Source organism: Pagrus pagrus, assembly GCF_965226575.1.
Source record: "Pagrus pagrus genome assembly, chromosome: 13".
NCBI classification, from domain to species: domain Eukaryota; kingdom Metazoa; phylum Chordata; class Actinopteri; order Spariformes; family Sparidae; genus Pagrus; species Pagrus pagrus.
The window spans coordinates 17,169,290-17,195,812 of NC_140197.1; the positions used below are offsets into that span (position 1 = coordinate 17,169,290).

General features: G+C 41.9%; 1 protein-coding gene across 4 annotated transcripts in view; it reads right to left on the reverse strand.

Moving 5' to 3' along the window:
* septin9a (septin 9a) overlaps nt 1-26,523 on the reverse strand; it is an 87,784-nt gene that overhangs the window by 51,445 nt on the left and 9,816 nt on the right. Inside the window, exons 2-3 of one of the 4 annotated variants that reach the window (XM_084371769.1) lie at nt 25,074-25,136; nt 3,351-4,106 (exon numbers count right to left, since the gene is read on the reverse strand). In XM_084371769.1, the coding sequence (XP_084227895.1) occupies nt 3,351-4,106; nt 25,074-25,136 (819 nt within the window). Of the gene's footprint in view, nt 1-3,350; nt 4,107-4,743; nt 5,005-12,315; nt 12,625-21,800; nt 21,911-25,073; nt 25,137-26,523 lie in introns of those variants that run through there. The other 3 variants (XM_084371772.1, XM_084371770.1, XM_084371771.1) reach the window with 3 other exon arrangements.

Sequence of the window (26,523 nt, forward strand, 5' to 3'; positions counted from 1 at the left end):
AACTGAAAACAATCCCAGTTTCCCTTTCTGAAAAACAACAAAATGTTTATGTAAAAATAACTTGAATTTTCCTGAATGTGTGGTGTGTGTACTTGTTGAGGAAATGGAAAGTAAATTGTAAGTTTGGGCATTTCGTCAGAGCAGTGTGGTCCGTCTGTTTAGTTTTACTCCCGAATGACTGGAGGTTAAAGTGGGCTTTTCTCATTTCCCCCCCTGCAGACGGCCTTTACAGGAAATCACACTCTCTTTCTTGCACACTTTATTTCTCCATTTTTCTCCTTCTACCATTCTGCCCACTGACACTCCTCTCTCTCCCTCTCTCTCTCTCCACCTCCTGTCTGCTCCTCGTATCTTCCCAAGCTTCTTTCTAGCAGGGCCTCCCTCCCTCGACATGCAAGGCTGAGCAGGAAGGTGGTAATCTGAGCCCAATGTGGCAGAAGTTGAGACTTAATCCTCTCACTTTTCCTTGCCTAATTCTCTTCTACTGACATAAGGCCACATTTTAGATTTTTAGCATGCATATTTGCTGACTGGTTCACCAACACTGTGGCTCCTATGAAACTATAGAAAAGAAATATCCTCGGTAAGAAGCAGAAGTCAAATTAAATCAAAAGCTGTGTGCAAAGGAAGTGCAGTGAATGAGAGAGAAACAGAGAGGCAACACGCAGCACAAAAAGTGGAAATTGGAGGCTTTCTATTTTTATGTTTTATGACCTCCAGATTTGGAATGTATCACCTCCCAGCCGCCTACGCCTGGATACAACTCAACCAGTGAGAGGAACCCATGAGCACAGCTGTCTCCAGATAACAGACACACACACACACACACACACACACACACACACACACACACACACACACTAAGAAGACGAGCTGTTCTAATAGGATAAGAGTTAGGGAAGGGAACTGCATAAACAACCAAGTGGATATTTTGAAACCATTGCATACAAAACCACCACAAATAAACACATATCTCCTACTATTACAAGAACCAGTACCAAGCTCAAACTCTACTTAAGCCTTCTCGTAAATGTGCACTGATTAATCCATTAATTGGCTAGATGATCGAAAGGATATTAATTCCCAATGATTTTGACAATTGATTAAATATTTGAGTAATTCTCAAGCAACAATTTCAAATATTTGCTACTTCCAGCTTCTTAAATTCAATTCAAAAAACTTTATTTGTCCCAGGGGGGCAATTAAAGGCACGTGGAGTAGTTGTACACAGACACAAATGAGTCAGTATGTTCAGTACGTTAGTTAAACAGACACAAAACAAGTCAGATAGAATAAAATAGACTAAATAAACTAAAAATGTATTTACAGTATTTACATGAGACGCAAAGTAGCATTGAGGCAGGTTAGGTTGCGCATTAAGAGGCTGTAATGTAAATGTAAGGATTTGCTGCTTTTAATGACAAATATGACAAAGTTAATTATGATTATCTTTGAGTTTGGGACTATTGGTTGAACAAAAGAAACAATTTGGGCATTAGAAAAATTGCATTTTTTTCACATTTTAAAGACTAAACAATTGATAGATTAATTGATAAAGAAAATAATCGTTAGTTGCAGCCCTACTTGTGAATTAACACAATGAAAAGATGAAGGTTTGCCACTTCAGATACATGGCCTATCCTCCATAACTCCCAGTCTCACACATGCTTTAACTCATTAGACTCAAAAAGAAGCAGATGAAATAAACACACTTAGCAATTTTTCTAGTCATGAAACTTTACCAGTAATTCAAGCTAAATATGCAGAGTTTGTCCTGAGGGTGGCGCAAAAACAAAACGGTCATGGGGTAACATTAAATATTAGGTTTCATCCACTCAGGATGAAGAATATTCTCAGCATATAGCAAAGGTCAGGGGTAAGCTTAATAGGATTAGGACCTCTTTCTTGGAAATAGGAATATCCAGACTAAATGTCATGGCAGTTCGGTCAAAGGTAAATTCAGGATGTCTTCACCAACATGTTGGATGAACGGACTGACCAACTCTGTTATCATTACGCCCTACTACTGGGGGCAAAAGAGTAAAACAAATAAAAATTGTTCCATCAAACCCCATAAGGCTTTATTGTGGGATGACTGGATTAAACACATAACATTTAAGAGCCTTGTTGTTCCACTCTTGACCTGGTCTACCCGAGAGGTTATCCAACAGAACAATGACTCACCCGTATGCAGTATCTTCCCACAGTTATGGGACATTTCTCTATGGTTTTGTCTCAGTAAAAACAAACTTATGGTCCACATTACTACAAAAACATCTGATTCTCAGTTTGAGCTTGGCATCATCCCCATAATACATGTCTGAGAGGTTAGTCAGCAGTGGCCAAACATTGAAAGCTATTTTTGCATGAGATTTTGCATATATTTACATATTGTTACTGGAACAATAGGTATAATAGTGAGGTATAACTTCTTATGTCACAAAAGTCCTGCAACCAACGAAAAAGACACACACAAAGATCAGTAGCAACCAAACCTGCTGTTTCACTAGCAACTAATTGACTAAACTATGTCAATGAAGTTCAACCTCCCCTTCAAAATGAGTAAATGCACCTACTGTAAATTCAACACAAACACCACACATCTACAGGGAATGTAACCAGTGGCTGATTCAAGTTCAAGTGAGCTGGCCTATTCAGTTGGATGCGTTGTTACTGCTGTCGTGGGAGCAGCCCTGTGATTCTCATCATCACCCTCCCTGACCTACATTCACAGTGCGTCTAGACTGACAAGCTCACAGGATTCATGCTTGTGCTCTTTATGGTTGATATTGTTACTTCACAGCTGCCTCATATGTGAAAATTAAAAAAAGCAGAAATCCTGAATTAACGCATAATATAAAGTCAGTAAAGGTTCAAGTGTGTGTTGTACTGAATTTCAGAGCTAAGATTCATAATTAACTTCAACATGAATTTGACAGTGTTCAGTGTGGGGGTGTCACAAGACTGTGGTTTTAGAAAAAGGACAAATATAGTGTATCTGAATCAAAGTATAATATGTAGATGTAATGTATGATTATGTGTGTGTGAATACATATATCTGCAAGCCGACTATGATTTTATTGCAAGATAAGGTTAAAGTTAAACGGTAGTAAACACAAAGACAAACTGAGCTGCAACATGGGAAAGCAATGATCAGATGATTTCATCATAGTGGAATTGTTGCAAACTGTTGCAAGTCCTTGATTAAGAAAGACAGGCCATGATGAAACTGGATAGAACCAAAATGAGGACCCTCAAATGGCACTTAAAAAGATTGTATGCTTAAACAGGCTAAAATGCCTCTTTGAACATTTCACTTGGTCAAACAGTTTAACTGAGCAGGTACTCACTGTCTGTTGGTCTAGCTGTGGGTGTCTCTGCAACAGGCGACTGCACCCGCTCAATCCTTGGCTCTGCCAGGGAAGGCAGGGGAGCACTAGGTGCAGGAGGCGGGTGGTTGTTGTTCTCCACTGCACTGCCTGGCACCAAACCGTCCGGCTGTCTGAAGACAGGCATCTCTGGCCTCCTGGAGGCCCCCTCTACTGGGCTGAGGGATGGAGACGGGGGCTCTGCTCTTCTCTGAGGGGGCTCAGGGATCCTTGAGACCGGGGCTGAGGACAGCTGGGCCTCCATCCTCCTGGGAGGGGCGGGGGGCTCACTGGGCCTTGTCATGCCAAGCTCTGCTCGTCTGTTTGTGGAGCTGGAGATGGAGTTGGAAGAGCTTTCCAGGGCAGAACTCCGACTGCTCAGGCTGACCTCAGGCCGTTTGAGGCCAAAGCGGGCGATGCCAGCACTGGGGGAGTTGTCAATTTGTTTAGAGGAGACTTCAATGGAGATTTCTGTGCGGCGGGAAGAGGCTGTGTCAGGGTTACGGCCAGCTGATAACTCAATGCGCCTCATGCCGGTCTTTGGCGAGCGTGGATTGGAGGACTCGGAGGGTGAAGATCTGGAAGAGGAGTAGTCGGAGTTGCGGGAACTCATGTCATAGCTCCGCTGGCTGGATGTGGAGGAGGTGGATGAGCGGAGGGGGTTGGTGGTCCGACGAGACAGGGGAGATGGGTGTGTGGATGAATCTGTCTCCTCCACCTCAAACGACCGCTTCAGCGCTGGGAAACACAAAACATTTGGGGTTAGACAGAACACAGAAGAATCTCTTTTCCCATCAGAAGCAGTTGCAGCATTTGTATGATAATTAATAATCAGTTTTAAAGGATCTTATGATTGTTATGCAATACAAGAAGGGAAACCACATGATAACAGAAGTCCTTAAACAGTGATACGTCCCATGACTTTTATTCAGTTGAGGCATTGTACAGAGTTTAGTCAAACAAAAAGTCAATGACAACAACTCAAACCAGCAACTTTACAGGTCAGAGGGTTGGTGCAATCAGTTTATCATTGAAAGAAGATGATTATAACACCTTAATTTTACAAAATAAAGAAATTGGTTGAATAGTTGTTTGACGTGTAGGAGCAAATACACAATGCACCTGCAGATGAGAGGCAGTGGGCACCACAAACGGTATGTTAGCAATAACACACATGCTAAAAACAACTGAAACGTTAGTATGAAAAACTGATGTGTCTCTGTTTAAACCTGGCAGCACAGACCCAACTTCATACAAACACATTTCACCACAGTGAGCGTCAATACTTTAACTATGGAGGCAAGTCAGTGAGAAATCTAGTTAGCATCATTTTGAGCGCATAGAAAATACTACACAGTGGACATGCTAATCTTACCGGATCGGACACGCTTCACATAGCTCGTTAGCATGGTGGTCATGACTTCTCACCAGCTCGATGAAAATATTCCTGTATTCCCACCAAGTAGGTTTAGTAATTGTGTCAGCTACAGACACACATCTACAACTGAACGGAAAGTCTCTATTTAATCGTTTGGTTTAGGATTTTGTAAAATTACACGGACATTGTCTCCTTCTTCTCAATATGTCGCGCTAAAGAGACACTTCGCACACCTGTCGACACGACGACTACAACTGACCCACCCCGCTGGCTCTCTAATTGACCGCGTGACCCCCGAGCGGCAGAGTTCGTTCACCTGGAAACAAGTGAGTCATCATTTCTGATTGACCAATAAGAAGCTGTGGGGAAGTTAGTTGAAGTTGAAGGACTGATAAAAAGACAACATAAAAGGCCTACGCGTCTGGTATTTCCAAAGGACCTTTCTTGAAATACATTAAATACATTTAATTTTAAGGACATGAAAAATGACACCAAACATTTTATAAAATACTCATTCCCACTCTGACCAACACTTCCCCTTCATATCAATTTAATGTGCCAATATTTCACAACCAGCCTTTAGTGCAGGTTTAGTTGTTGTTGTCTGATAGATTTTCCACATCAAATGTGAGGCTGACACCGGGCTCACCGCAGCTCGGCCCTGAGACTGAAGCAGCAACAGACCCTGGAGCAACACCGCCTCTGTCCCAGATAAACACCCGATGTTTCACGGCTGACGGGCCAAGCACCAGCATGGTAGACCCTCTTCCTAGAACTCAGTGTTTTTACATCCTCGATACATTTTCAATTCCCAGTTTTCCCTTGTAAAACTCTGATTGTAAGTCCTTCCTAGACTCACTTTCTGTTAATGTTTCTCAGCTTTAATGTGATTATAGCAATTACAAGACAGCAGTTAATGACAAGTTTTTTATTACAGGTCAACCCCACTCATAACCAGCTTTTTCTAGAACCTCCTTTATGTATCTGGAGAGAGTAAGTCATTCACAATTATTCCTTCTATATCTGCAGAAATATGGTATCCCCCTGTCCGAGCACACAATAACTTTAAGGTCATACTGAATAACCAATACTGTTTTAACCTTGTCAAGAGTACCAATTTTCAATACCACATGTTTAAACATGCATTTGCTGTGGAATCAAAAGAGGTTTCAAGTATCGTTTTTTTATTGTCTCCTAGTTTAAAATTCTGTTATTTTGACAGCCTTATACTGTATGTGACATGTACCATCTATACTACTTCACTTTTCCCCTTAGTATGTCAGGCCCTGGTGTAATGTGTCCTTAAATGTTAGTGTGATGGTTTGCCATGTCCTCAGTAAACCCTCTGAAATACAGTAAACCATACCAACATAAAATCCTGCGTGTTAACTGTATGGGGCAATTTTGACACTTGACAAATGACAGGAAAATTAGAGACAAAGACAAAAACATTGTGACCTAGACTGAAATTCTGATTGTATACGCATGTAGCGTGCATCACAAATCATTAAATCTTTGACAATACGCTTTTGGAGTTGCTCACATGGAAAAATGCAGTTTCATTTGAGAAAACTGACCTTGAAATTTTCCTGGATGACAGGGTTGTCAGTGTGCTCTGTCTTTCGTCAAGAATAAACACAGGGGTGACACACAATGCAAGTCACTAGTCACAATGCAGTTAGATGTAAAATTCATTAGATGCGATGGTAATGGCTCATCCTTAAGTCAGGACGAGAATTTCTTGCGAATAAGGACAGGAAATGCACCACCAAAGCAGCTAATTTACTGTAGCTTACTGTATGCTCATCTTATAAGGACATAAGCTCGGGCTGTGAAAGTAAGCAGTAAAAGCACATACAATGTGCCACAGACCACTTAAAGCTGTGTTTGACTGTGAAACTGATATAATGACCTGTTTAGCCTTGAATTTTGCTAACTGTGTGGCGTGTGCCTGCTCCGCGGTGACAGAAGAGCCCAACACAGTGAGGTCGTCACAGACAGAGTGGAGACAGAGGCCCTGTCAGTTATGTTTCTATCTCTTTCTCTGTATGTGTGTGTGTTTAAACACAGCTGGAGAGTAAAGCAAACACAGCCCAGTCCTCCCTGGTGGGAGCCAAACTCTCTGCCTCTGTTGACGTCATACCGAACTGCATCCTGGGAGCTGTCTATGTGTGTGTGCGTGAATGAACATCGAAGCCCACACATTCATATCTCTCTATTTGTGTGTTTATGTAAAGAGGGTGGCACAGTTATGTGCATAGTGTCTCAGTCACTATCAGTGTGCCTGTATGTTTATGTATGACTTTGTACAGTTGTGTGTTTGTGTTTGAATGGCATTAGGTAATAGCTGTACAAGTGGGTGTGTGATACTAAGGACAAAACCATTTGATGTCTCTAAGCTGCTGCTCTAAGGGGATAGAAGTGATCACAGCTCTTTAAAAAGATAATACTAATGAGCACCAGTGTAAACCAAATGTCAACATCACCTGGAATCGAAACAAAATCAGCTCTGAACATTTTTGAACCCCATTCATTTTAGACTCCATCACATATTCTGTAAACTTGCTAGCCGACTGCACTGCCAAATAAGGAAGGAATTGCAGCCAAGCACGATGTTTTGCAACTAACACGCATTGAAACATGGTTAAACTGCCAGAAAATCATATGATGATGCTACTCTGCTCTCCAGTGTTGCATGTAACGTTACTGGATGAGCACCACATGGACATTCTCCGTGCCTCTCTGAGCATGACAGTAGATGAGCTGGACAGGTCAGTTACATGCAGAACTGCCTTTTGTCTTCAGCTGTTGAGGGTAAATTGAGGATCACTTTGGGAAAAGTACAGAGCACCCTTACTAAGTATTAGCTGTAACTAATATTCTGGTATATTGCACTTAATCCTTGCGATTTTAATTTAAAAATTAAATCAAACCCTGTTTCGATACTATTTATGGTCAGCACTTTATAAAATGTTTATATATTGTAAACTTTTCAATGTATGTCGAAGACTCCACCGTTCACAGGCATGGGGGATTCCCAGGAAATGAGGCATGATGCATGTCAAATAGCGTCAGAGTAATTTTAATTTTGTCACAATCAGCTTTACTGTTTACTGTTCGCTCTCCCACAACCTTATGAGAGCTCTGTGAGTTAATGCTAATTCAAACGGACAAAACACAGAAAGGCTTTTATTGTGAAGCAGTCAGGACATGCGGTGAATTTGTCGCCGAAGTAGCGCTGACGGTGCTCGTTTCCGTAGCAAAACAAGACAGTGGTCATTTTCAGCATTTTCAGGTTTTTTTTAATTGGATTTTTTAACTTTTGCAGTCACAATGAACTGCAGATCACAGGCTGCAGACCCCTATTCCTAAGCAATCTATCAAACATGTTGTTTGGCTGTACTGTTTTTGCTCTTCTGACAAAGTAGCTGCTCATCATGTGTTTGCTGCAGCGTTAAATTGCAGGATTTACCTTTAAATTTCAAACTAAAGCTAGTTTGATATGTCAAACACTCAACTCACAACAACTAAAGTCACTCCTGCTCGCACACACTCTGAAAAAAGTGCTGCAGTTCACCCCAGTAGCCTAAAAAGGCTCTGCATGTCAAAATGTGCTTTGGACCACTGAAATAAGAGAATTTGGCCTTTAATATAGCCTTAAAGCCCAACTCTCTTTCCTGGAAGTTGTCAAACACACTTTCCACTCTCTGCAGAAAAAAAATGCACTTTCTCGTCAATGCACAAAAGAAAACCTTTCATCACAGGCTAGTTGTTTTTAGCCATAGCATGGAGCCTGCTGATATGTAGCTCTGAGGTCTTGCCTGGGGTCGGCATCGGTGCTGGTTTCGCTCCACGTGTCCAGCAGGGTGGAAAAACAGCTTTAAAGCCCAACAAAGACCTGCTGTGTTCACTCCACCTCAAAATGAACCTGGTGCTTCCCAGTAGCTCCAATGCGGTTGACGTCATTAACAGGAAACCTGTCCTGGCTGCTGAGTATTGAGCACCCTAATAATGCTGATAAGTATGGAGACTCCTATCATCAGCCTCTGTCAGTAAACACTTCCTCCCTTGAACACACAAACTCTATGAATAAGACTCCTCTTGCTGTTTTGTCACAAGACTGAGTTTTCATGGTTACGATCAATAGCACATTAACCCAATACCTAAAAAATAAATAAATATTGAAACCAATGCTCCGTAATTCCACAGTTTCTGTCCATTATGCGATACAGCAAACCTTTTCTGGCAGTAGCCAGAAAAGTTAGGCCGAACACCCCACAATTTTTTATCAGGGCAAGCAACAAATGAAAAAAAGGATCCAAATTGAATTTTACTGAAATAAAGGTCAGCACGATAACATCAGCATCAGTTTGTTTTTCCCTATATAAATCTTATTCGTTCAGCTTACTTTCAAGCCACATTTTCCCTCTGGTCATCCGTGCTGCCCCTACAGCGCCTCTGTGTCCCCCCAGTTTGGGAACAACTGGGCTACTGAGCAAGCTGACAGACTTCCTAGAAAAAATCCAAGACCACAGCTAAGTGGCAGTTGCCTTCTAATAACAGTTTTCATTTGGAAAGGCGTTTGAAAGGTGATCCCTCATCAAATTTCTCACCATTGCCATGAAGCAGTTTTGTCCAACAAAATAAGATGATTCCCCTAAGAGTAGGTTGTTAAAATTGTCTTACATATACTGTACATATACATATGATTAAACTGAACTGGTTGCAAACACAACATGAAACTAACAGCAGGGTTAAGAAGGTGTTGTATCTATAATCTTCAATACTTTCTGTTTTATTTATCCTTAAACACCTAATGCCCTCACCTGGTGATTACATTTCAAACTGCTTCTCATCATTGACTGTTAAAACTTGTGCTATGATGATGGGCTGGTGAGTACCATGCAGGCCAGGCTTGATCTGTAAAGAGAGGCCCAGCTGTGCTCTGATCCACTCCTCCACTGCCTACCCCGACATTTTCACCCACCACAGAAATCTACTCCAGTGGAATTTCCTCTCACTGGACCAGTGAATGCCCTTAACATGCAGACTTACAGCGGAAAAGAGAGGCAAAGAGACTATTATCAGATTTTGGTACCATCGATTGAAATAGGAATTAACACAAGACAGATATCTGGTTCATGGGGTATTACACTATTATATGTCTCACATATAAAGACATTTTTAATTTGAGAAGGAAGCACAAAGGGCTTTTGCAAGATATGGAGCACTTTGAAGGAGCTGTAAAAAATGACTGAATGTGTATGTGTGATAATTCTGCTGAGTGGAAAGCCCGGGTTGGCCCGGTCAATGATCTGTGTCGGTTTGTGAGGGTGAAGTCACAGCTGAGGTCATCAACCTCATGGACAAGAAAAATCCTGTTGTCTGTCTCGCTCAGCTCGCTGCCTCTTCCTACTTTCATTCACAGATTAACTGTATGGATTACAGTGGGACAAATTAGTGCCACATCCTATGAATACAATGACATCTGTTGTTTTTCTTTTCAAGAGCTCTAATCATTTCCACACACACCTTTCACAACATTCAAAAACCTCCATGATCATCAAAGTTTGACAGTATATTGATACCCCATAGTGTTAAAAACTAAACGTGACTTAAATGTTAAAGGGGCACTGTGTAGTTTTAGAGAAGAAATTCAAACTCAGAATTTTAATATTTACAGTATTATTAAGGTAATAATACAAAGGCAGGGAACAAGCTGTTCTCAGAGGAAAATAAGGTCCCCAGAACACTGTTTGAAGCTAGAAAGGTGGCAGGGTCCGCCAAATATAAACAAAGTAAAACAGTATGACACTGTGTTGTCCTTTAAGGTAAGTTTGTTTATTCAGTTTATTCAGTCATGAAAAAGAAGAGAGTGTTTATTTAGTTTGTTGAGGCATAAAAAAATCACTCAATGAAGATCTTGCTCTTCTGATTAAACTCTCTTCTCCAAAACTACAGAGTGCTCCTTTAAAGTGAGACTTTATATTTTATGCTGAACAGCTGCTACAGTAGCACAAGTAGTGAAGAGTCATTAAGGCAGTGACATGACTAAGTAACATCCATTTTACAACTCAAAGGTTTGCTAACATTAGCTACTATAAGCTCCTTCTCATACCAGACCAAGTAAGGCTGCAGAAGCAAAACCCCTGCGTGTACTGCATTAATAAAAGGGTATGTTTTACTACTTTTCACCTGTAAAAAGAAGATTGTGAGATTTTTTTCTTACAAAAGTTAGTCACACTTGAAGATTTGCTGTCATGAAAGTTAACTAAAAAGTAAATTAAAGGTACAAACAGTGTTTCGGAGGATGTATCTGAGTGAAGATGGTATCCATCTTTTCTTTATAACAATAATTCTAGAGTTTAAAAGTGAATTTCAAGAAGAAGAAGAAGAAGAAGAAGAACGAACACATGGCAAAGCTATTCTGTCACTGGAAGACAAAATGATTTACTTTTCAAATATGATTCTTATTGACTTGTTGGCTGCATCTGTGCCAAGCTGTGCTCTCTGAGCCACACAGGGCCATACATCACTGTGCATGGTGGTGACACCAAGGTATTACCACACACTCAGCCCATCCAGGGGCAACACACTCCATTGACAATCACAATAGTAACCCATTATGTTGAGGATGTCTGAAAGCATGACTGAGTCACATGGTTAAAGTGCACTTTTTCGCCTCTCTTTACCGAATGCCACTTATCTTTCTGCTCTGTTGCACTGTGCAAGCCAGCAGTTTAAAATCCTAAAGACAGGGACAGGGAGGCAGAGAGATCCACCAGTACATACCACAAGCAACCTGGTGTTGAAAGAGGAGCAGCTCTGGACAAGTGTGGATGCGCCCCTAATGGCTATGTGTTTGTGAGATACAGGAGACAGATAGTCAGATAGATAGACAGGTTTGGGGGGAGAGGTGTCGGCCTGTCAACCCGAAACCCACCAACCCTCCTCCTCGCATCCACGCCGAGGGGAGAGGGGCTGAGGATGGACGAGCCGCTGAGAGAGGAAAAGGGGAAGCACAGCCGTTGGATGAAGAGGTGGAAGAGGAGGGAGGAGAGGGATGACAGGGGGAATCTGTGGGCCAGGGGCAGAGAGATGAAAAGGAGGAGGGAACAGAGGGGGGGAGGTGTGCCAGGTGTTCCCCTCACAGCCGTATGGTCAGTTGCTGTCTCCTGAGGGCTCAACATACAGTAAACACACACACTCATCTGGCCTCTATCTTGCAGGACAGAGGCTAAGTCACTTGCAAATTGTCCTCTGAATGTTTCTCTCTTTGACCCGTCTCAGACTCATGGATGACAGCCACAACAAACCCACTCATGCATCTCAACAAAAGTTAAAGAGCAGTAAAAAGCAAAATTTTAGCACGATTTCACTTTCCAAAGACCGCAGCTCACCGCAGATGTCAACGAGCCCTTCACACTCTGTTTTTTTTTCCAGATCCGCTCGGTTCCAATCAAACATGTGGAAACTATCTTTACTGTCCTCATAGCAGGGTTAAAGAGCGCCTCGCTCCACAGAGAGACAAGAAGAAGAAAAGCAGTGAAGAGAGGAAAAAAAACTAACCTTCAAAGTCTGATATGATTCCTTCCAAGTGAGCGTTGACAGTGGAATCAGACATTTTGGGGAGCAAGTGTGTGTGTATAATGTGAGAGAGAGGGAGCAGGATTCCCTTTCCCCAGCAAGGAAAAGTCTTCCTGGGGCGCAGTCCTGCTTTCAAACAAATCCCAAATTAGGAGCCCGTGCAAGGGAGAGGAGGGGAAGAAAAAAAAAAAAACACACACGAGTTGAGCAGTTCACTAATCCGAACCCTCGCTCTATCGCTCCTCTCTTTCTCAACGCAGCAACTTATTTTTCTCTTCTCCTCCTTCTCAACTTCCAGAGCTTGGAATGAGCCAGCGATGACAACCCCCCACCCTCCCTCTCTCTCTGTCTCCCTCTCCCTAGCTCACTGTCTTCCCTCCCCCCCATTTCTCCTTCCCTCCATTCCTCCCTCCCTCCTCCTCTGCAGCCGTCCTCTCAGACTGCTTCCTTTCTGTGAAAGGTCTCATTTTTTGACTGGGCTGGTCAAATTATACGCATGCTACATTCAAACACACTTCCTGTGGGCCTCGGTCACATGACTAACACACTTTGGGCAACTGATGTAACACACTGAGACTGTTTTATACCCTGACTAACATCAGCATCCTTTGAGCACATATATACACAGTCACTTAGAAGACACATTGGGAAAAGGCAATCAAACACATCTTACAGTGGATGGAGGGAAAAGTTACAGAAGATGTATAAATAAATTCAGAGTAGAGACAGATTCAAACTATGGACTAATATGGTCAGGACAGGCAGTTAGTAGATCGTCTGACATGCTCAGTCGCTCTGGAGGCAGACATCAATAAATAAGTAGCCTAATGACTTAATGAGCATGTGAATGAGCCTCTGTGTGTGGTGGGGGCGGAGGGGGAAGGGTGGACCGGGGCGTTGGTCGCAGGCCATGATGAACCACTGCTGCTGGCATCTGTGCTTAAATCAACCATTTAACGTTGATCAGACAGTAAGCACAAACGACAGTTGTCGTAGTAGTGCGTGTGTTTTTGTGTGTGTGTGTGTGTGTGTGTGTGAAGAGACTCTCTTCTCACAAAGCTCATAACTCTCTTTTCACACTGCAAAGATTTACCGCTTCCAAAATAAGGGCAGCCCTGAGAGACAGCAACACCTGAGGCAAAAATAAGAAGATGCATGAAATAAAAAGAGAGATGAGAGATATGGAAAATTATTTTGGATGTAAGCGTGATGTGACTAATGTGATAAATAAGTCAGGCTCTAAAGCAACAGAAAAAAATCTTCAGCTGTTGTTGTCCCATGTCTGATTTATAATGAAGTGTTTGGGACTGAAATCCTGCAGGTCTGGCAAGCTAAGACCGCCAATTTGTTGCTTACATTGGATTAGTAGTTTGCGTTTTTCTGTTGATTTAGGCATGTTTACACATCTTAAACACAGATGTGTACAAGTATACGCTAACTCGTGGATTTAAAAACAAATACGAGGCTTTACTGTACCAAAACCGGCAAGCTGAGATTAATCTTACAGTACATTTCCTTGCTATTGAACCATGGAGTATATGTAACCAAAAAAAATGCATGAAAGAAATTCTCTGACAATAAATGAATTTCTGGCTGAAAGATGAAAACATGACCTGTGGCTGGAAGTCAGGACAGGTGGGAAGTGTTCAGGTAGCTGCCTGGGATGCCAGTTTGTAAGGACACATGACTTTTGGCTTGATTGTTTGACAGAGTACAGTATCCATGGAGACAGCGTAGATTTGATGCCTTGCTTAAAAGTTTAAGGGTGGTCTACCCTCTTATCCAATTTGCCCACCCAGATATACACAAATCTGTACAGCATAAGAACGTGGTCATTGTGTCACTTTCTCCAGCAGGGGTCAGTGTTGCTCCTATATAACAAACACATGTTTGTAGCAGTGTCACTAGTATACAGTAATGTGATCTGAAAACAGATAAAGATGGAGACATGGGGAGAATCCTGCTCCGTCCGGACACACCCTTCAGCTCACACAGCTTCTCTTGCCTAGCACATGTGCGTCAGATTCCTCCACTCCCTGGCACACACTCATATTCGGACCGCCACAGAGCTGTGTGCGCACACACACACATACACAAGCAACAAATATGTGCGCGGCAGATGCATGCACAAATCTGCACACAAAACATGCACTGAGCCCAGCAGCCAACCCCTTCACTGAAACACACACACACAAAGAAAAGCGCACTTCCTTCCACTGCAAATCCTTGCAAGCCCCAGCAGGCCCAGACAGTGCTAATCCAATCTGCTATAACAACTGTCGCACTGGGAGAGGACTTGAATGTTTTATGTCCTGATCTGCTAAGTATTTCATCATATCATTGAAGTCATAGTGAACAGTACTCATGTACAATTTTGAGGTTACTTATACTTTTGTAGGCAAATGTTGTGCGTTTTACTCCACTTCATTTATTTGATAATGTAGTTACTTTCAGATTGCATGCTGCATCAGAGCCAAAGTAGCAATGTATTGCTATTAAAACAGTTTTAATCTGCCATTAGCAGAGCATATGCCATGGAGACAGCATCTGATGGCTTTAATCTTTGTATGACTGTGAAAGGTTATACAAGGCCATGCTGATGCCATATATCAGCGCTGATATCTTTAGCTAATTATGGCGTGAATTCCACAACGCTGACTCTTCTTTCTGGTAAACTTTATTGCTGCATCATGGTTATGTTTATTATGCCTGTAGGGAGGAGAGATTGCGTCTCAAAAAGCCTAAATTCTTCCCAGTCATCGCTGATGATAAACTGTGAGATGTAGAAGTAACGCACTAAACAGATGCAGTGTTATTCTGAGAATGAATTCATCATAAGGAGATAGAGATGCTATCATATTCTGATTCTAAAACGAGTTTCGACAGGGGTGTATAATTGTAAGTGACGTTAATCCAGATAATGAATCTCTTGGGGCCTCAGGTTTCCTGTGCAGTGCTGTATTGTAATGTATTTGAATAGGCAGCTGCTGGTGTTATATTGCACTAAAGCACAGAGATGAAGAGAGACAGAAACAGCCGCCTACTGCTTACAGAACCCCAGACCACCACCACTCTACAGTGAGTGCTGAAAAATGAGAGGAGCAGAGTGGGAGGAGATGAGGATAACTTCTATAAACGGATGCCAGGCCAGCGTGGCAGTTGCTAGGGCAATGCCAGGGCAACAGCAGGTTGCAAATGTCAGTGGTCTATCTGCAAATCAACACACACAAAGACAGCAACAGGTCTGCAGGACTCGGCGCCACGGTCAGGCCTGTACCAGTGAACAGACGCCCTGCAATTACTGGAATCTGCAGCTCAGAGAAGTGTTTTAATGGTGACAAAACCCACATTGGACAGTGGGATGCAAGGATACAACTGGACTATTTTATTCAGGACTACAGCTATGTCAAAGGCAACCTCAAATAATAATAAAAAACAACGTTATATGTGTAGATGCATCTGGGAAGGAACAAGACTTAACCAACAATTGTGTCAATACTAATCTATTAAACTAAAGCACTTACATAGGTGTCAAGTTTATGAAAATAGGTATTCAGAAAGTTATTTATAGGTATATATTGTAGAATATGGCCAGAATTTGAGGGTAGCTCGAAAATTATAGGGAGCTGCCATCCTTAACTGGAGCTTACTACCGCTATTTAGCTCATGGCTCAGGTATCCATGGACCCAATGACTTTAGAGTTTGAATGAGTTAACGAGGCAATTAATCTAATCTTTGTTTGGTCAGAGAGAGAAACTTGAATTCAGAAGATGTATGGCTGCATTTTTTTTCCGTTTTCTGTCTAGTAAGGAAGCTAATGATAATGCTTTAAACAAAAATTCTAGACATAACTTGCAAATTGCTCCTTTAAAAGACTGACTTGAAATTAAATTCTTTTGAAAAAGAATTGTTATTGTAAAGAAGTTTAACACTTATTACACTTATAAAATTACAATCGCAGAAAGTAAACTGTGAACGGCACACGCCTGTTGTATATTGTGAATAATGATCAGTGTTTCATCAGGTCATGTCAGGTTTAGACAGTCATTGTTATTTCAAACATTACCAGTATCAGCAACAGAGGAAACCCCAGCTTCCTGCTGAGTTCATCCCAAAACAACAAAAGCTTTGTTGGCTTTGACGCAGACGACTCAGTCATGAGTCAGGCTGTATTAAATAAGCCATCTGGAAGAGGTAAAATCTGTGCCTGTTGTGTGTTGGCGAGCGCATGCATTGCTTGCATTGATTGCTTGTTTTCATGTGTACGTGCGTGTATATTTTGGATATGACTAGCTAGTTACCTCAGCTCTGTTTACATGGCAACCTCCATAATAAGCAGCCCTACCTGGCTCGGGACTTCAGAGGGGAGAGGGGTGACAGATGGAGAAGACATGAAGAAGAAAAGAGAGAAAAGATGGAAAAAGGTGTGCCAGGGAAAGAAAGATGTAGAGAGAGATGTGACGGGACACTGAAGCCCCCCATGACTTCAATGGAAACTAGAAAGCAGGAAGATTTTCTCCCTGCTGTGTGAAACATCACCAGAAAAGTGCCTGGCTTTCACTACAGTACAGTACTGTACTTTTTAGCTAATAAATGGCTAGAAAAGGGACTGCAGTTAGGATCACTAACAGTCCTATATCTCAACCCTTTGAACTTGTATTGCAAGCTGTTTTAACATCGAATCAAACCACACTTCTGTCTGTATTTACATTTTTAGATATCCATAAAAGCATTTCTCTTTGTCAAAATTGTATTCTCACTACTAAGAAAAGAAATTAAAGATATACACAATAACATTCTTACTAGTAAAGTTGTATCTTAAGATATCTACAACTTTGATTGTGCTTGTCAATACTAAATTTAAGACATCTAAAAATCCCTAAAAAATCCTTTAAAAGCATAAAGATATAATGCATTTTGTGGATTTCTGCATTTGCATTGTTTATAGTCATTGTTCTAATTTCAGATATCTAAAACTTAACTTGTCAAAATATGAATTGTGAATATCCTTCATGATGTTTTGACTAGTCACAATGTATTTTTGGATTTCCAAAGTAACATTAAAAATACTGTAATACTTTTGCAGTACATCTATTGCAGACATCCAGAATGTTTATTCTATATTAAAAATGCAACTGTGGCTAAACCCAATACACATGAATGGCAAAAGTGACATCATTTGTCCTGGAACTATGTCATTGTGGATATCTGAAATATTCCTTTTGACAGGAAGGAATTGACAAGGGGTATACGGATTATGGGCCCCTTTTCCCATTATTCATTATCAGTTGTTTTTTGTCAAATTCCCTATAAAAGAAACAAATTTTAAAATGTCCTACATTGGTTCTGATGCAGCATGTTCTCACACAATGTCCTGCCCACACGTAATATCTGATTGGTAACACGTCACAATTAATAGCCTGTAAACACTGAATGATCTGAATCTGCAAAGTAACTAGTAACTAAATGTATCAAATAAATGAAGTGGAGAGGAAGTATAAAGTAGCAGAAAATGGAAATACTCAAGTAAAGTGCCTAAAAAGAGTTGTGATAATTGTTACAGTCCCAAATATCAGTTTTCAGGCTACTTGATTTCTAATAATCGGCATCAGCCCTGAAAAAGTCATATTGGTCGACCCGAATTGACTGCTATATATATCCAGTCAGACAGTTAAATGTTAAAACTGCTTGCAATAGAAAGAGTCTGAATTAAACACATGTGCTGCAGCAGGTCACACAGTTTCATAATATTAACCACACACACACACACACACACACACACACACACACACACACACACACACACACACACACACACACACTGTATAAAAGCCCCTCGTGTGGCCCCAGAGCCCACATGGTGAAGTAGCTTCATCTATGCACAGCTGTAGTGACAGCAGCTGCCCTTAACCAAATGTTAAACAGCAGCACCCAGCCAGGCTCTGCTAACTTTAATCAAATACAGCACCTGTTGGAAACATGGCTCGACTGCACTGCACTGCACACACACACACACACACACACACACACACACACACACACACACACACACACACAAACACGCTGGCATACCCTCTCAATTGCTTTCGCTCAGTGATTCGCTTTGCAGTGAGCGGTGCCGGTGTGTGTGTCAGTGTATCTACTGCCTGCACACATGCTGCTGCCTGCATGTGTGTGTGTGTCCCCTCACGCATGGGATGGAATGGCTTGGTAAATAGAGAGAGCAGCTGTCCTCCATCATAGATGAGTCTCAGTAGGCCTCTCTCTCTCTCTCTCTCTCTCTCTCTCTCTCTTTCTTTCTTTCTCTCTCTCTCTCTCTTTCTTTCTCTCTCTCTCTCTCTCTTTCTTTCTTTCTCTCTCTCTCTCTCTCTCTCTCTCTCTCTCTCTTTCTTTCTCTCTCTCTCTCTCTCTCTCTCTTTCTTTCTCTCTCTCTCTCTCTCTTTCTTTCTTTCTCTCTCTCTCTCTCTCTCTCTCTTTCTTTCTCTCTCTCTCTCTCTCTCTCTCTCTCTCTCTTTCTTTCTCTCTCTCTCTCTCTCTCCCACCTCCCACCTCCTGCCTCAGCTCCATCTCTCCACCGGGTAAGAACACTGTTTAGTGCGTCAACAAGCCCGCATTGTGATCGCCATCCTCGTTGCCCCTGCTTCACTCACATATTGTTCTGCTCAGCCCATTGCCACGGCAACCCACCCAACAACCTCTATGTGTCTCACCAGGAAGGAACAGGGCCCACAATTTCCTGTCTCTTTTAACCTATAGAGGTTCGTATACAAAACAACTAGGCTGTGATGAAGAAAACAACAGAAACAACAACCTTGTGTGCGAGAGGTTATTGACACAAAAAGATTATTTTGGATTGCTCAACTCAGCACCTCCACCTGGTGGGGAGAACATATATCACATATCAAACAGACTACATGCAGCACAGATTTAAGAAGACAGAAATCTTTCACTGAGTTCATTAAAAGGTTTGAGGGTCAGCTAAGCCAGCTCAAGCTGCTCTACAAGTCATGAGCCTGGCTGTGTCATACTGACTCTCATTGAACATCATCAGCTGAGCTCACTGTGACTCGTGTGAATGGGACACGTCGGCTTTATTCACAGCCTCTGTGGGACTGATGGACAGTTTCCGTTGGGAGCGTCACCACTGTTGACTCATGTGAGGGGAAAGCACGGGAAGCAAAGGGGGAGCCTTGAAAATCAGCATTAACACCAGTAAAGGAGAAACATTAGCGTAAAGTGAATTAAATGGATTTGGTCGGTGAGCGGTACTCATGATACACGTCCAGATAACATGAGACAGTTTACTGTCCATTTCAAATTAAGTGTTATTACATTTGAGACATTTGTAGGTCAACCAATGTTAATTTATGTGATGTATTATTTTTGTTCCACGTTTTCTTTAAAGACTTTTTTGCAGATGACAACTAAATGTTATTACATAAAAATAATTAATGACATTTTGTCAACAAAAATAAAAAAATACATGAAAATATTTAAGTTGAAAAGTGTATATTTTGTTTACAAAGCAGGCAAATTTTTGTAAGTTTTTGTCAACAACATTTTTTCACTGATTTAACAAGATGGTTTATAATGAGTGTTGAAAATCTAGACAAACACCTAAACAATGCATCATACTTTAACTAAACTCATTAGATTTCAGTCAGCTAAATCTACTGTAAATGAAGGCGACTGAAATCTTAAAACTGGACTAAAACTAGAACGATTCAGATGACTAAAGTATGACTTAAACTAAATAAAATTTTGCTGTCAAAATTAACACAGAATACAATGGTAACATTCTCCAGTACTGCAGCCAGTGGGCAATCAGCGGGCTACAATTAGTCTCTGTTTACTTTCTTCAATCTTCTTTTAATCGACACCAGCAAGACAGATTACACAAACTTCAGCACTACATCCTTGTTGCATATGTTTCTCTAACTGTTCTGCTCATGCCAGTCGCTCCTAAGTGAGGGCAGGTAGGACATGAAATGTAGCTTAAACACTACACATGTAAGAATATATAAAATAAAATAATTCCCTAAACTTCTCCGTTTGAAGAAAACAGGAATAAAAAACACCCCAATGAAAATGTAATTGTACTGTAACTAAGGTTACACTCCTATTTGTGTGCGCACATGTAACAACATCACACTGGCCCAAAAGCAGACAGAAATACACACACATACTACCACACTATGCATGTGAATTTGTGTATGGATGCATAAATAGTCCAGTTAACAGAAACATACACAAAGTATGTCCTGCTGAAGCTGTTACAGCTCCCTGGAGGAAGCACCTGGAGACACTGAGAGAGAGAGAGAGAGAGAGAGAGAGAGAGAGAGAGAGAGAGAGGGCAGGGAGGGTGATACCTCCATCACACACACACTTGTCAATGGTCTCACCTACATCCAGATTTCACACGGGGTGAAGGTGCTACAAGCTATGTGAGGTCACAAACACACACAACCATAACTTCAGACACACAAGCACACACACACACACACACACACACACACACACACACACACACACACACACACACACACACACACGCATGCTGCTGGAGCCACTTCACCATTTCCACTCCAGCTACGTTTTGCCTCACACTAACACCCATAAAAATACCAATAAGAAGCAGACAGCATTGCCTCACTAATGACTTTAGCATAATGTACAGCACACACACACACACACTAACACGGACTCGCAAACTCTTATCAATTCAATATGTGTGTTGTTTACAGCATCCAGCGGCGAAAACAATGTCACAGAAAGAGCGACACATTTTATTTACTCTTTGCTGTTAGACTGAAGCAAGGCTTTCTCTGTCCTGTTAGCTAAAGGAGGGACTGACTGATGGCCGGAGCGGGATCAGAGCCACAAGGGACAAGAGTAGTACTGTTCAAACAGAGCTCTTTCCTGTTTTCACACCAAAGAAGAATGGAAGAATGCAGATGGAGAAAAAAAAGAGAAAGAGAAATGTCTAAGAAATAAGTGCTGTTTCTGGTCCATTTCAGAAAGTTCAACATGCATAAAGACATGGTGGAGACAGAGACAGGGAATGGAAAAGAGGTGGTGACTGAGGCGACAACCTGTAAAGCCAAACACATTTGACTGGAAACAATGGGAAATAGGGGGTGGAGGTGTTACAGGCAAACAAGAGACAGAGAAGCCTGCAAACACCAACAGGCACAGGCACAGATAAAAGCAGATAAACCAAAACAGGTCCGCTAAAGCTGCTACACAAACCCTGCAGAGCTCCCAGCTCCAGCTCCAAAACCCCAAAGAAAACATGTAGTCAGCAAACAGGACAGAATGAGAGAGTGGAAAATACCATAGAGGGGGAAAATAGAGGCAGGCTCTTACAGAATAGACACTCGATCACAGTGAAAAAGCTGATTGAAGAACCTCAAACTACACTTTGTTCTCCATTGAGAAGCTCATCTGGACTGACAGTTTGTCTTACCTGAGAATTTGTCCCCCTCCATAACCAGATCACTCCCTCCACAGCCACATGTAGAGTCTGCTCTTTGACTCCACTCTCTCTCTCTCCCTCTCTCTCTGTCTTTTTTTGGACTTCCCTTTCTCTCTCCCTCCCTCCCTCCCTCCCTCCCTCTGTTCCTCTTCCTCCTCTTCTTACTCTCTCTTTCCTTTCGGGCTCTCTCTGCTCTCCCTCTCTCTCCCTGGTTTGATTCCTTCAGTGTGTCTTGCTAATGAATTCGGAATTACGACATCCCCATGTGCTGATCATATGTTGCATTCACTGCTCTCTCTTTCTCTTTTCTCTCGCTCTCTTACCCTCTCCTTTTTTTTTTCCTCTGATGAGACCAAAGGACTGAAGCAGCATTGTATCTTGAAAATAGAAACCATTAGCTCCGCCATGTGACATGGACAGGCTCCTTACAGACTAAAATAACTTGCTGGACTTGCAAACTCTTTCGTCAGCTAGCTTATAATGCTCCTTGTGTGTGTGTGTGTGTGTGTGTGTGCGCTGTGGCCTTGATTCATTTGATACCAATAGCAATCTTGTCAAACTGGACTGAAAGACATTCACCAAAATGCATCTATTTCCTCACAGTGAATCAGATACAGCCCTGCCTTTGTGAACGTGTGGAAGGATGACCGCCTGTTGAAATAATACTGACACGCAGGACGGAAGTAAGTAGAGGGAACTATGAAAACACAGTTCCCAAAAAAAAGGGTTAATGCAGAAGAGTGGCATGTTATGGGTGAGGGAAAATGACAGCAAGTGTGAATAATCCAGACAGAGAGAGAAAGAAGGCTCATGAGCGTGTGTCTGTGTTCAGGAAACTCAGATGAACTCTGACCTTTGGCACGTAGCTCGCACTGCGCCGGGGGGGTCAGAGGTCACATGGCAAACGTCTGAGCTCCAATAAAGAGATCAAACACCATCAGACATGTTAGTCTGACGTCTTGTGCAACACACAGAGCTTCAGTGACATTGTGTATTGCATGTTGACCTGTTTGTGTCGGCATTTAGTGTGTGTTTGTGTGTTTATACATGTATCTGTCTCTGGTCATATCTTCAGTTGTTCTGTAATTGAATCCAGCTGCCTAATTTTGATGCATTTGGTGTTGAAATAAGGAAAATTTGCACACTGGCGACCCCAAATGGTCAAAGTAAGTAACTGTGATGGTCTGCAAGTTGCTTTAAGCATAAAGCACACTTGTTATAAAGGTGTTTTTTCTTTTGGATCCAACAAACATAAGATTTGTTTTATTGCAGATTAGAGAAAACATCATTAATACAATCTAATCTTTAGCTAAATGAGATAAGATGAGAGAAAAATGTGAGTATAGCTTGCTGAATCTATGAGGTGTTAAAAGTCGTAATGATTTTAACGTTATTTGCTCCGTTTCATTGAACTTATAACCTTAAAACCTTAAAATGTGTCCACCCTACAGCAGGATCTGCTGACTGTCAGATGGGAATACATGGCACATAGATAAACAATAGGGACAGTGTTGGACAGACCTTTGTGTGTGTATGTGAGTGTGTGTGCGTGTGTGTGTCTGCATGAGTTGAGGTTACAGTAACGCATCCTCCCAAACACCCGCCTGCCGGCTCGTAAATCTGCCCTGTTGGCAGATGTTTTGTATAGGGCATCTCCCTCCAAATGCCAATGTGCCTGTGCGTGCACACACACACACACACACACACACACACACACACACACACACACACACACACACACACACACACACACACACACACACACACACACACACGCCCTGTGGCGACTGCATCAATGTCAGGGAGGTCTGCTGACAAGCAGAGCCTTATCATCAGCCTTAAGCACTTCCCAGCCACTTGTCTCTGTGCGTGTGTGTCTGTGTGTGTGGTACTGCATATACATATCAGCATCTGTGTGTTTTTGTCACTCTGCATGCTTCTGTGTGTGTCTGTGTGTGAATCTGCTCCCTTCCTGCCCGTTTGTCATAGATAATAAAACAGCAGTTCAACTGAACTTTTTGATTTTGTGTACTCTCTGCACAATGATGTGAGTTAGATTCTGAGCAGGGCTCACATTGCTGTCCTAGGTTGTTCCCAAAATGTATTTTTGCCTGTGCCTGTCTCCCATAGAATATAAACACTGTGCACTGTTTCACAAAAGAGATAATGTCTGTGTCCTCTTGAATGCTCATGTAATTTAGTTAAAGGAGTCAAAATGAACAGGAAATGCAAGACAGAGTTTGCATGCTGCAGATTTGATAGAAACAGGCTCCTGAATGACACGTACAGTCTACACTATAAACCTAGTGTGTGTGTGTGTGTGTGTGTGTGTGTGTGCTACAGTCCCCCTCCTCTCTTCTATCTCCCTCCTCTCTATGTGCTGATGCTGCAGAAGACGTCTCAGTGGTAAGCCACAGCTTCAGCCTGCATACCAATACTGTGTAATAGCCACACACACGCACATTTGCATGCGAACGCACAAACACAAAAGTGCGATAGTTTTCATCTGCTGGCTTTTACGCATGTTTTGAAATTGCACTTTAAAAACCTAAATGAAGTGCATAAATATTATTATTATCAAATATTAAAAACACGTTTTTGTGCTTTGATTGCGGTGGATCCAGTATCAGGGAACAGTGGGTGCACATAGACACACAAAAAACCCCATTATATGTCTTTGTATAGCGAGTGCTACTCCTACAGTTCAAATTAGTTGACACAAACACAAATTAATTGTCAAAAAGTCCACTAGTCTTTTGATAGCTTTTGAATAATTTTGCTCAAAATCTGGAACTGTAGACAAGAAAGAAGCTCACATTTATAAACACAAAAGGCTAAAAAAACACATACATGAACCGACATGGATACAGTCACTCAGCCATCCGCAACAAAACACAAATGTCTTCAGTTCTTTGTAAGACATTCTGTCATCCCTCTGTCTATAAACTCTGCTGCTGTATATCACTGTGTCTGTCGTCTGCTGTTTACCTGCTGTCAGCTGATGTCTGGACAGGAAACATTACCTGCTCTGCCCTCAGTGTTATCTCACCCTCTGCTGGAGGTCAATGACAGTGACTTACGTAACACTTTACAGGAATAGTGAGTGATTAAATGAAACCTGGAAAAGGCACGGTAGACTTTGACAATGACCCAATATGGATGGGTGACAGTAACACAGGACCTGTAAGTGGAAGTCTTTCAGATGCATTAAATGTATGTTGGAAGGATAAAAAAAGAAAAATGACACTGGTGCTGTCTACTTACTGGGACTGGTGATGCCAGATGCCTCTCTTTCTGTCCTCCTCGCCCGAGCGCTGGCTGATCTCACTGTAAATGGGGACAAGAATAGAAGGACAATGTGTTAAATCATCTGGATAGTCAAGAGAAACTGGACTACAACTAACAGATGTCCCATGACACTTCATCAACAAGAGGCACAGCATTAGAAAAGGACTATTAGACATGCTTGGGAACATAATTTCTAAAAAAACCCAAACAAAACGTAACTGAACATAGTTCTATGTTCTGGGATCACCAGGTTGGGTTTTGACTGTCTGTTAACGTTGCTAATGCTCTGGATAGGAGCATCAGCTAAATCCTAACAATGTGACAGAACATGTGTAAGCACCAAGCGGAAACTTCACATTTTCCATGAGGCCAAATAATCTACAACTGTCATGCGGAAAAACAAAGTCAACCGTTGTTTGAAAGATGGCTTTTCTTGTTTGACCACCGAGAAATTCGGCTGCCAAAGGACAGCCAGAAATGTTTTTCTCGATTTCATTTGTGGGTTGTTTTCATAATTGTGTGCACGATGTGGAAATAACTCTGACCAAACTTGCATGTGGAACAAAATGCATCATGTCGCATTGTAATAAACTGACCAAAAAGTGCCCAAGAAATACACATGGTTATACGTATACTGTATGAGGGGCACTATCTATAAGTAAATGGCAGCGGCAAAGCATGAACAAACACAAGCAGGTAAGTTGATATAATAACTTCAAGTGCTAATCACGGTAAAGGCCAATAAAAGTGTAGAAAAATCTGAACTCTGCAGGGAAAATGTTGTTAATAAGCCAAGGTAATAAGCCATTTGCAGAAAGCAAATGAGGATATGTTGCCCTCAGCTGCCTGATACAGTTATAGTTCTGGTCTGTGCCCAGATTTTGTCCAAGTGCCAACAGCCAGGTTCTCCATAAAACTGGCTGGCTAGTTTAGGAATCAGAGGAATGCCACTTCCTCTTGGCTGACGCTCTGGTTCCTGACACAAGTGGAATGCCCCGAGTAATCTCTCATTGATCAGCTCTGGTGTGTGTGCGTGTGTCTGTGTGTGAATATGTGTGTTCAGTTCTGCTGAATCACCAGCCATTGCATGAGTGGGGAATGAGCCAAACCGGGACACAACTGTTGTGGTCTGTTCAGATGGGTGATTCAGCTACATTAGAAAAGCGGTGTTGTCTATTTTCTGTAAAGCATATGAGTAAGTGGTTTATATGACTGTGTGCTTTAATACTTAAGGCAATATTCATCGTTCATTCAATTAGAATAGCTTGATAATACAGTGACGTCATTAGCTTAACTTCCTGCAGGAGGTGATGGCATTATAACTAGAAGCTGCATCTCTCGGTCAACCGCAACTTCGTTCTTTTCTTCCCTTCTGTTCCCCCACGCTCTCCTGCATCAACCCCGTCAGGGCTGTTCAGATAAGGTA